Source organism: Athene cunicularia (assembly GCF_003259725.1).
Source record: "Athene cunicularia isolate RWA chromosome 19 unlocalized genomic scaffold, athCun1 chr19_part1, whole genome shotgun sequence".
In the NCBI taxonomy this organism is placed as follows: Eukaryota; Metazoa; Chordata; class Aves; order Strigiformes; family Strigidae; genus Athene; species Athene cunicularia.
In genome coordinates, this window is record NW_020799124.1 from 4,533,292 (window position 1) to 4,544,856 (window position 11,565).

Here is an 11,565-nt window from a genome sequence, read left to right on the forward strand (position 1 = left end):
GTGTATAAGAGACAGACCGGCGGCTGCGCCGTGCCGAGGGAGCCCCGGGGGCCGCAGCGGGGAGTAGCCACCGTGGCTCCCGCTGCCGGGGCCTGGCAGCCGCCGGGCCTCGCCTGAGAGAGCCCGGGAGCAGGCAGGCCCCTCTGCCGCAGGGGCGCGGGCGGGCGGCGCGGCCTCCTCTGCCCGGAACGCTGCAGCCTGGAGCCTCTTCCTGTTGCCAGCTGTATGTGCCCGGTCCCCTTCCACGGGGTCTGTTTATACATATCTGAGAGACACCCGTGTGTTTTTGAGAAATGCTTTGTTCCAAGAATGTGTAAAAAACACATTTCAAAAGTTGCTGAGGATGCCTTTCCCTGGGCTCGTGAAGGGTTGAGATAGAGCACTGCCCAGATAAACTATCCTGGTTTAGAGTATCTGCAGTGACCTTAATAATTTCCTACTGTCTCCTCTTCTGTCTTGCTTCCAGTCAGGAGCCCAGTGCCGATGGGATGGATAGTACCTTGCCAGCAGTAGCAGAAGAGCTTTTGAGAGAGATAAAAAAGGCTTTTCAGGAGACCTCACACGGTATGTAAAGAAAAACAGAACCATCCCAGCAGGCAGTGGGCCAGTAATGCTGGCGCTGTCAAACCTGCAGGTAGCTATGAGGGTTGTTGGCCTCCCCTTGTTTGCATCTTCTGCAGACTCTGGCAAGGAAGGGGTGGTACTTCTCTCTCAGGCGTGTCAGGTTGTATCGTGTGTTTCCAGCTTTTGTGTCCCTATCTGGAAACGACACACAGAGCTTTGAAGCACAGATAATGAGGAGCAGCCCCCTTCTCAGAGTCGGGCCTTTTCAAAAATTAGACCAGATTGGACACTTTTTTTTAACGTAGGCCTAGGACAACGCTGCTTGCAAAGTGGTTGCACTGGAGGAGTGTTAATTTACATATTTCTAGGCAGGCAGCTTGTTGTGCCTACTGTACTGCTGGTTTTGTAAAATGATTATTTTCAAACCGAGAGTGAAAAGGGAAATCTTAATAAAAATGATCACTGACCGGCAGAGGGTGTTGTGTCCGAGATCCCGGGGCAAAGAACAACTTTCCCGTTGCCTGAATGAAGCGAGTAAGCCAACAGCTAAATCCTGGCCAATTCTAGCAGCTAGTTAAGCACAATTACCTTCATTGCACTCTGGATTACTAATGTAGTTCTGTAATCTGTGCTGAAAGAGGATATTACTGTTTGTGTTCACTTGATAAGTAGCACAGAATGGATTTTTCCTAAGGAAAGTGCCTTTAAGGAATTTTTTTAACTGCACTAAAACCAACCAAATAAACATTCAGAGAAGTCTGAGCACTATGTTTTAGCGGGGAATGGGCAGAGACTTAATGTCTATAAACTGTCGGACTGAGCACAGTGGCAGGTTTTTGGCATACTTGGAGTATGGCTCCTGTCAGGTTAGGGCAGATCCAGAATCTACACGTGACTTTTAAAAAGAGCTTTATAAATCCTGTTGTAGATTAGAAAGAAAAAAAGTCAACATTCCTTTTAAGACTTAAAGCGTCAAAATAGTACTAAGACGTACACTGAGACATAACTTCAGAAACAAACTGATCAATCATTTTGGAGAATTAGAATAAAGTTGAAAGAGTCAAACCAGCGTAAGTCATAGAGAATAGTTTTAACTATTAGAACAAAGCGTTTTAAAGTCAAAGTCTTGGTCTTCCAGTGGAATACAGGGACATAATACACTGTGTCCCACTAGTGATAAAAGAAATATCAGATTAGATTATCAGAGCCTAAACTGTTAGCTACAACAAACAGACTGATTTTCTTAAGTGTAACTTTCCATCTTAACAAGACGTTCCAATAAGTGAAGACATTATGTTGCTGTGTTTAAAAAGCTATAAACTAGTGGCGCCCTGCAAGACTATGCTGGGAAAAGAACAACATTTTTGAAGTTTTGATGCCAGAGTTCTCAACTCATGCCAAGAGAGTTTCAGGGAAACCAATATATATATTTTTAACCAGCTTCTTAAAGTGGCAGAGTAAGATGTTGAGGCCGCATGCCTTTTCTTACATGCTTTTAAATGGAAGATATTATGAAAGTAAGTCTATTTGGGCTTCTGGATTTCTTTTAAAAATTAATCCCTGTGGTTCTGATTGCTGTACTTGAGAAGTGCCTTAGCACTACCCTAGAAGATCATTTTGCTGCTCCTTGTTGCTTTTTAGTGGCTAGAGAGGATGACTAGAGCACTGCAGTCCTCTGTGGCCTCTGGGAGTACCTTAGGGAGCCACTAGCCTGCCTGTGATGTTGATGTCTCTCACAGTGGGGAAGTTCAGCAAAATCACGCTTCTTTTTCTTTTTCTTGCAGTCCCTGATGACCTGCTGCTGGGGTAAGTACCTTTTGCTTCATTTCCTGTCCCAGGTGACCTGCTAAAGGGCAGTGGATAATCAGGTCTCATCACAGTACTGATATTTTTTCACTGTGTTTGACCAGTACATGTTTCTCACACAGAGTTGCTACGTGCTTTTGCTGGTAGTGGAAATAAAGGTCCAAAGAGATGTTCTCAAGGGTTTTTCCAGAAATTCCTGGAATTATCTTTGTATCTCTGAATCTCCTGTGATGACTTGTTCTAATTTGGGTAGATTAAACACACAGAAACCCAGAATGTTTCACCTGAGCTCTGTGTCCACCCTCAGATCTGGAAGTTTTCTGTGAGAGTGGACTGTGTTTTGCAGTGATTCATGCCGATGGAGTGCTGCATCTCCACCGTGTTCATATCATTGTGAGCACAGCAGCATCCTGAGATCCCTTCTGTTTGAGTCATGAGTGTGCGAGATAGAAAGGGAAAAGTGAACGTATCATCTCTCTGCACAGGGAAATTGTTAACTTGAAGATTATCCTGAGAGTTTTCTTCTGTTGAGAAGAAGTCTCAGGTCAGTTTCATCACCCTTGCATTGATTGAAGCTTGTGAATATTTCAGTCATTCCCAAGCAGTCTCCTAAGAGATCCTGAGATTCTGCAGCCCTAATTGGTCTTGACGCTAGAGAAAAGACCCCATCACAGTGAGAAAGGCTTTTCAGATTCATCTTTGTGTTCCTCCCTGCCTGTAATTTAGCCAGGAGAGGAGATCACCAGGAACCCTTCAGGCCTTAATATCTTTGAGTCTAAAGTTATCTAACATAGCACCTGTGAAAGGTGTGCATGCTGGCTCCCTCTGCTGAGACCACAGTGGCCTTTGAAGGGTGGGATTATATTTGACAAGTCTCGTAACTTTTTGTTTCCTTCTTGTTGTAAAAGAAAAGAGGGGGAAAGAAACTCCCTTGTTAAGTTTAGTAACAGTTGGGTGGTAACTCTTGGCAGTTGGATTTCTATCAGTTCCCTGTGACCAGCAGCTCAGAAGTATTCTGAGTTAATTTCTGAATCTCTTCCAAATCTCTGAAGCCCTTGAATTTCCTTTGGGCATTCCTTACTTATTTCTTGTTAGACTGATTGAATTATATACATGGAAAAAGAATTCCCTAAATTTGAAAGAGTTACTGAAACTCATTAAACTCAGCCCCCTTATAGTCCCAAACCTAATCATTAAGGAATGTCTTACGTTGAGTGTTCCCCCACCCACCTCCTCAGTCCTCAGATGAAGCCAACCCTTATTGCCTTGAGTTTGTGCAACTGAAGTTTTGGTCTTCCTGGAATAAGTCTGTCTGCTTGGCTTGTTATCAATGAGATTGACTCAGACGTGTAGGTCAGCCATGCTGCTGAGACGCCAGGGCTCTGCCCTGGCTCTTTGTGTCTTCACTGGAGTTGGAAATGTTCCTCTGCTTTCTCCTCTTGTCCTGCTCATGTTTTGTAGTATCTTTTCATCACGGCTGATTTTCTTGTTGTTTACCTTTGTAACTAATCTAGACTACACAGATTTTTCTCAGCGGATAAAAGGTCTGTAAAGTTAACTGGGTTGCCCCTGAGCTCTTTGGAACACATTCAGAGCAGCTGGATATACAGGTCTAGAATAACTTTTAAGTCTATGAGCTGTCTGGACAATAGGCTAAGGGTAGAGATGTCCATATTTGACATGTAGCTTATCATATACCCTTGCACATCAGCAGCAGGAGACAAAATCCGCCTTGCAGGGATGTGCAGGCAATGAGTATGTAGGTGGAAATTACTGGGCCTTCAGGACCCACAGCTCTTTGGTTTTCCACTTGCTGGTGTCGAATTTTACAGCACCAAGCTCTGCAACAGCCAGACACCAGCATGTGCCTCCATGGTGCTGCCTCACAGATCGAGGCCAAGGAGAGAGTTGTTTAAAGGCAATGTTTTGCAGGAAGCAAACGTGTACCTGAGCAAACTTGGTTAACCTTGTCTTTCCCCCGTCCCAGGCGCTCTCTGATCCATAAATGCTGTGCAGTGGTGCGTCCCTGCATGGTGATGTGTCCTGCTTGGAAGGAAAAGGAAAGGGTTTTTAGAGAGGGTGGAGGGACATAAGGCATGTGCTGTCCCTGGGTGTTTATCTGGGATAAATTTGATGTCTCTGAGCCCTGCTGGTAGCTGGATTACAGATGTAAAAAAACCTACTGCTAGCCCATGACTCCCTGTGCAGTGAAACATCTTAAGTATTTCCCTGCTGGTCTTTAGCTTCCTATTGATTAAGTTTGGTGCATAGGAAAGAATAATTCATGCCTCAGTTGTGCCTGTGATAGAGAAGATACGATCACTACAAAATGACTCATTCTCCAGGGTTTAAACCAGTTTCCCTGAGCTGAGGAAGGAGCCCTGCTGTTGCATTTCCTATTGCTGGAGGAGCTGTGAATCATCCTTGCTCTCTCCTTGCTCCAAGGCACGATGCGTGGGCCGTGACCTGAGGTGGGATTCACGACCAATTTATCAATAATCTGATCCAGGGCAACTACTCATCCAGGACACCCGTATGTACAATTAATGTGTCCCAGCATGAGCCCTTTTCCCCCTAGCATTAGCAGCTCTGCCTCCATGTGCTCTTGTTTACCTGGCGCTGCCCTCACTAAAATCCCTGTTTATGCTCGTTGTGCTCACAATTTCACAGTTTACTGCCACAAGGATAATTGGGCTGCGAGTGTGACACTGCCTGTTGCTGGTAACCTCTGTTGATCCCCAGCACTGTGCTTCCCCCAGGATTTCCTTCCTGCATCTTCTCTGCCAGCATGTCTTTCTTTTGCTGCCAGACGTGCAGTTTCCTCTGAAGAAGACCTAGTGTATTTAGGGTGCTGGGCAGAAGCAAAGTTTCCAGTTTTAGAGTCCAGATTCACTGTTTGATAAATTGATTAAGCACCAGTGCTCTGTCTACACAGAATTTGTATCAGAAGAACTATGGGAATACTAACAAAAAGTCTGATTGTATCACTGTATGGACAACCCGTGACTTGCTTCACCTACACTCCCTTTGCAATAATCAATGATCTGTAAAGTGACTGTTAAGCCAGAAATTCTGCTCAAAGATAACTCCTCACCTACATGGCTAACACTGTGCCACAGTCATAGACACTGACTAAAAAAAAAAATCTCACTTCTGTGTCTGTGATGCACTTTGTCTCATTTTAATTCAGGACAGGAACCACTTCATGTCCTGTTTGTGCAGCAAGCAACCAGAATACTGTTTGGATCATAGTGCTGAAGAAGAAACACATAAGCTGTAATGTCCTGTATAGGAAAAAAATCTTTAAAATGTCTTGTAATTAAATCTGAGTGGGATTTTGCAAAGAAATGTGGGACTGTTTGGGAGCAGCTTGGAAATTTGAAAGTTCTTTTAAGAATATCAAAACCCATGTAGATGCTCCAAATAGCTGGCAGAGTGGAGGCTGTCCGTAAGGACTGAGCCCCATCTGTCTTCCAGGAGAGCAATTGTCAGCTGAGATGGTCTCAGAGGGACAGGGCAGGGATTGGTGGTTGCTTGGTGAAAGCCAGCAAAGCTGTGAATGACAAATACACTCCATTTCTTGGTAGCATAATTAATGGAGCTGTAACTGGTGGGATTTTGAGAGGCAATGGGAACCTTTGGCTACAGGTCTTCTGGACTCCATAGGGCCAAATCCTCTGGATTAAGGCTAAGGCAGTTCTGTGCTGTGATGTAACTAGAGACACGTTCCCTTTCAGGCTGAAGTTCATTTTTGGCCCATGTGCTGTCCCAGCTTTGGATTTGGTGGATCACCGTTCTGTCACTCGAGTTACATCCCCCAGTGGAAGGGCTGCATACCAGGTACACGCTGTTTTTCTCCTCTTCAGTCTTACTTTTTTATGGTTTCCAGTTGACATGTGAGCCAATATTTACAGAACATGGACGGGCACTTGGATAAATACGGAGAGAATATCAGTGTTTTACAAACTCCTAAAGTGATACTGGAGAGCAGTAGCCATGGACTAGAATTAGAACAGGATGGGACATACCACTTTCCTTATGGCTCCAGCCAGTCAGAGACAATTTCTTACATGTTTGTGGGTACGGTCAGAAGGAAGTTTTCCAGGGATTGCTGATTTTGCTTTATTACGTTCATCCTATCCAGCAAAGGCAGTTCTTCCTCTTACAAACTGTACACAACGGAGTGTTATCTGCCATCACTGCATTTCTTGCCCTGTTGCACTCCAAATCCTGTGTCCTGGACACTCTTGACCTCTGCTTGGTGATAGGATCCTTGCTGCCTGGGAGGAAGCAATGCAGGCCGAGTCAGTGGGTTTTGTTCTAGTTCACTCTAGCCAAGTCTGTGTGAATCACAGAAACATTCATAAACCAGCATTTTAGGCAGAAGGGCTCACCTTAGCCCTAAGGATCAGATTCCCTATACAGCACAGGATCGGAGGTGGAGCTGAGGCTCATCAGGTGAAGGGAGGAGCCACTGGCTTTTCTTTCTGACTTTTCCTTCTGACTTTTCTGTGGTATGGGGGACCCTGTGCCATAAGATTTTGGTGAAGAAGCACCCAATTCCTTCTACTTAGCACTATTAACCCCCTCAGAGAGCGCAGCCCCCTCCACTGCTGAACTTGCTGCTGTGTGTTTCCACACACCAGAGCAGGGGAATCTCTGCTCACTGTTGCAGCAGCCAAGAGGAACATTTCCAAACGCCCTCTCGCAAAAGGCCTTCTCTCTTTCAGTGGAGGTGCTGAGACGCTTTGGGGTCACCTGGGGTAAGAGAAGAGCTGTGAAGCCAGGCCTGGGTAATGACACAAACATTTTTCATGTGTTCAGAGCTTGCATTGCTTAATTTACATGTGGAGTCTTTATCGCTTCTGGGGCCTTGGAGAGGACATCAGCCCCTCCACAGAGGCACAGTTCATAAACATACAGGGCTTGAGAACACAGTCTTTGATTTGAGCTGAGGGTTTGCCTGTAGATATTTGGTGAAGTCTAAGAAGCACTGCTTCCAGGACCCCTAGACAGCAGTTGCTTCACTAATTAAATGCTTAAAGGCTTTTCCCTTCAAGCAGTGCACATCCAAAAAGAGCAGGTGTCAGAACTGCTCTTCCTCCTCCCTCTGCAGGTGGAGGGAACCACCAGTTCCCCTGCAGGGAAGGAACCCCTGGACAGGTAAGCCAGGACTGGTCACCAAGAGCTGATGTAGGACAAGCCCAGCCTTCAGCCAGGCCCTTTGTAGCTGAGGGGTGTGATGTGAGTATGATGTGAGTGGCCCCCCAGGGCCTCTGCCTGTGGCCCCCCAGCTGATGGGCAGCCTGCAGGATGCAGTCGCTGCCTGCAGGTGTATGTGTGCTTCCATTCCACTGTAGTGGAACTTGATTGCGGATTAAGGCCATGCTGATGAGTTCATTAACAGAGGAATCTGAAGAGATATTTTCTCTGGGGGTGTGAGGCTGGTCGCATTGTGAAATTCTTCCTCAGCACAGCTGTCTGAGATCCAGAAAGAAAAGAGCGGAGCCTCCCCTGAGGCTGCTGGCTGGAGCGGTGACAGGAACACAATCTTGGGCTGTAGAAACCAAAACACTGAGTGGGATACTGCACTTAAGAGTAGCTGGGTAGTGTCACTGGCTCTTCATTCATGTGTGTGTGATGTAGACACGTATCCCAGCTGTGTGCACTTCTACCTCAGCAGAAAAGTATGCCCAGTGCAGTGGGGAGGGGGGGAGCATCCATGGCTGCCTGGATGCATGCAGTCATCCCTTTCACTTATTCCCTAGAAAGGCAGCTCTGCCATTTTCACCCAGATGTGGTTGAGCTGGAATGTGAGGTGGTGCTTTCACTTGCAGCTGGATCTGGAGAACTGTTCCTGTTGAGGCCATGAGGCTGGTCCTATTGTGAAACTCCTTTGGGTTATCGTAGCCAAATCCAGTTGATACTTCCCAGGCTAAAATGCTGTTTGCGTTCCATATCACCCAGCACATCTTAGGTACTGCTTCAGGGGGAAATGGCTCTGCTCAGACAGGCCCTAGGACTGCAGTCTGTAGTGTAGGCAGCTCTTGCCCTCAGGAACTGAGGTGAGAGAAGAGCCCTCAGTCAAGTCAAAGCTATGATTTGTCATTTAACGCCTGGGCATTAATGTCCTTGCTACTTAATAGAGGAGTAGCACCAATGGGGTATCCAAGGGCTGATGTTACTTCAGAGTTGTTAATCATCCCAGAAGAGCTTGTATAACACCCGCCTATGCTGCAGACTAAGGCCAACCCTTGTAACTCCAGGTCAGGGATAAATAAGCCTTACCTGCTGCACAGGTGGCGGAGCTGTGCTGGATTCAGCAGAAGTGCAGAGTGGTGAGCAGGCCCCAGTTGGGGCACCTATTGTCTGTGCCTGAGCTGTGGAAATGCTGTGAGCTGTGGGGGTGAAGCCAGTTAGCACGGGGAGAGGCAGTGCTTTAGCCGTCCTGCCAACTGTCCCTTGAATTGCTCACATCCTGCACTTTCATTGCATCATTCTTTTTTATGTCTTTTTTAATGAATTTCCTAGAACTGTATGGCAGCCTGCCCCACCGTGAAGGATTTGAGCATCAAGTCCTGGCACAGACTGTGGGGCTGCCCAGCTGTGTGCTGGTGGCAGCAGTAGCTGCCCTCCTGCATCCCCACGTGCTGGCAGGGACATCACCACCAAGGTGATTTTTCCTTGCTGTGAGGCCAGCAGGCGCCTGGAGATGAGGGCGGCGGAAGGAAATCTCACAGCATCTCAGGGCCAAGAGAGCACCCCAGTGCCTGGCTTGGCTGCAGCTGGCCAGAAACAGAGGCACCTTTTTCTTTTGGTCTTTGGATTTTAGATTCTGCCTTATTAGGCAGAAGCTGTATTCTTGCCATCTAGGTCAGGACAGGGGAACGCTAAACACAGCCCAAATCTGGCAGTGTCTGTGTCTTCCCCCCCTCCTCAAAGGAAAACACTTCTGAAGGAAAGGCACCATCGGAATACTTCATCTTGGAAAAAAACAATCAAAGGGGCTAGAGAAAAACAAACTTATCACAAGTGAAACAAACTCAGCCTGGAGTATAAGGAGGGCCCAGGGTAAAGGCCAGACTGAAAAAAGAATGGTTTACTCAGAAATGGGAATGTGAGTCTTGTGTTCTGAATCTGCTGGGAGTAAGGGGGATTATGAGGCATAGGAGCTTCTGTGGGAGAGCTTAAACTTGTGGACGTTACCTGTTGGGCAAGGGGTGCAGAGAAGGCTTTGGGGGACAGGGGAAGGCTCCCCTTGCAAGTGCAGCTCTGGACCAGGAGGGACGATGTTCCTCTGGAGGGATTTAGGAGTGCCAGGGCCATCCTGGAGGGGAGCCGTGCTCTGCAGAGCTCCACTGCCTTTCCACATTTTTGTGTTTATCTTTGGATTTAGGTGAATATGTGCCCCAAACCCAACCAGAATCTAAAGCCTGGTATGGGAGAGGAGTGTGGTGTCAGAGCTCAGAGGCTTGTGTGCAGAGGAGGGCACTGCTGGTGATTACAGCCACGTAAATTCTTCTCTGGAATATCCAGGAAGCGTTAGTGCCAGCTGTCGAGGCCACAGAGCTGACACAAAGCACTTGCTCCCACTGTGGCAGATACGAGACACATGGCAAATATTCTGTGGCAGTTGTGTTTTGGCCATGGGGTGCACTCGGTTTAGGCCTCAGAGCGTTAGTAAAGTCCATGCTATTGAGCGCAGGTTTCTGCTTAAAGTCCTGCAGACCCTTCCCTGGGAGGAGGAGGAGGGCAGAGCAGTTGGCTCTTAAAGTAGCTTTCTAAAAGATGTTTTCCAGTCTTGAAGAAAGCAAAAGAGAAATAATCTGTAGGTTGGCTTTTCTGTCCCACGCAGTCAGGTCCAGCAGCTCACAGTTTTCCTGTCAGCTTCTCCATGCTGGAAATGAATTTTTCCCTCACCTGGCTGCCTGCATTCTGTGCCTCAGTACAGAGGAACAGCATGTGGGAAAAAGAGGCAGTGCTGTTCCCAAACCAGAGACTGAGCAGGGGAGGCTTCTTCTCTGGAGACTCCAGCTTTGTTTATCCAGATGAAACTGGATTCCACTAGTTGCAGCTGGTTTTGGGAGCAGAACAGCAAGAACCTTTGCAGCCTCCAGCCACTGGAGCTGGTTAGAAAAGGCCTCGCTGCGAGTGCTCGCCACTGCTCTCCTTCCACCCCCAGGTCCGTGGTGGCCCTGGATGCACAAATGAGCTTTCTCAAGAGTCTCTGTCACCTTCAGCTATCCTGTGTCTGCCTGTACCGGGGCAGGGAGCTCGCTGGAGGGGCTGGCAGCTGCCTGTGCTGCCGGCTGCGGGAGATCAGGGGAGGGGGCTCTGTGCCACTGCCCTTCTCCTCATCTCTTAGCAGCAGACAAGGGACTGGAGCTGGGCTCTGCACGTACAGGAGCGCTTCCTCGCCTGCACACTGTGAGAAAGCTGAGGAGCTTCAAGCTTAGGTGGGTCGATGCTGTGTTTGGGGACACTTTTGTAATGCCGCACCTGCTCCCCTGTTGCATGCTGTGAGCGGTTGTGGAGAGGACACCGTGCCAGATACAGGCTAAGAGTTGGAGAAATTAAAAGTGAGTGCTGCCTCTGACTCCGGCTGCTTTTGTTTCAGGTCCTTGGGAGCTCAGGCAAACTCTACACCTGCTACAGTTCCTGCCACTTCTGCACGTGTCCTGCTTTTGGTTTTACTGTACTGCAGAAGAGCGAGAGCCTTCTGGTAAGTTGTCTGCCTTAACTTGGGGCCGCAGGGGAGAAGGCACTGCTCTGCTCCTTGAACCTGAGCAGCCTGAAGTTTCCAAGGGAGCAAACGTGTGAGTGTTGAGTTGGCCACGGAGGCTGTGCCTGACCCACTGCATAATCTGGCCTCTGGGAGTCCAGGTATTTGGGTGGAGCTAGGCCTTATGAGGGCTAGGGAGGGCTTTTGTTCTTAATTACACGTTACTGTTCCGACTTTCAAGAGATGAATAATCCCTGGTCTCCTGGAACAAGGGCTACTGCTGCTAATGGGCCTGCCACATGGAGTCTGGCTGATGAAGTGCAGTTCACCTGGTGCCAGTGAGGAAGGGCTCAGGGTAACCAATTGGTCTGCAGTTGTGGGGAGGACATCAAGAGCCAGTAACACTTTGCTGTGTGTCAGATCCTTGCATTACATTATCCTGATGGCAGACCTGACCTGGAGCAACTGGGACA

At 47.8% G+C, this 11,565-nt stretch overlaps 1 protein-coding gene across 1 annotated transcript in view; it reads left to right on the plus strand.

Moving 5' to 3' along the window:
- The first annotated feature begins 35 nt into the window (after window positions 1-35).
- Window positions 36-11,565, plus strand: part of ZSWIM7 (zinc finger SWIM-type containing 7) — a 14,713-nt gene continuing 3,183 nt past the window's right edge. The window contains exons 1-5 of the mRNA XM_026861526.1: window positions 36-223; window positions 467-564; window positions 2,349-2,370; window positions 6,108-6,210; window positions 10,988-11,092. Of these exons, the coding sequence (XP_026717327.1) occupies window positions 489-564; window positions 2,349-2,370; window positions 6,108-6,210; window positions 10,988-11,092 (306 nt within the window). The 5' untranslated portion in view covers window positions 36-223; window positions 467-488. The remainder of the gene's footprint in view (window positions 224-466; window positions 565-2,348; window positions 2,371-6,107; window positions 6,211-10,987; window positions 11,093-11,565) is intronic.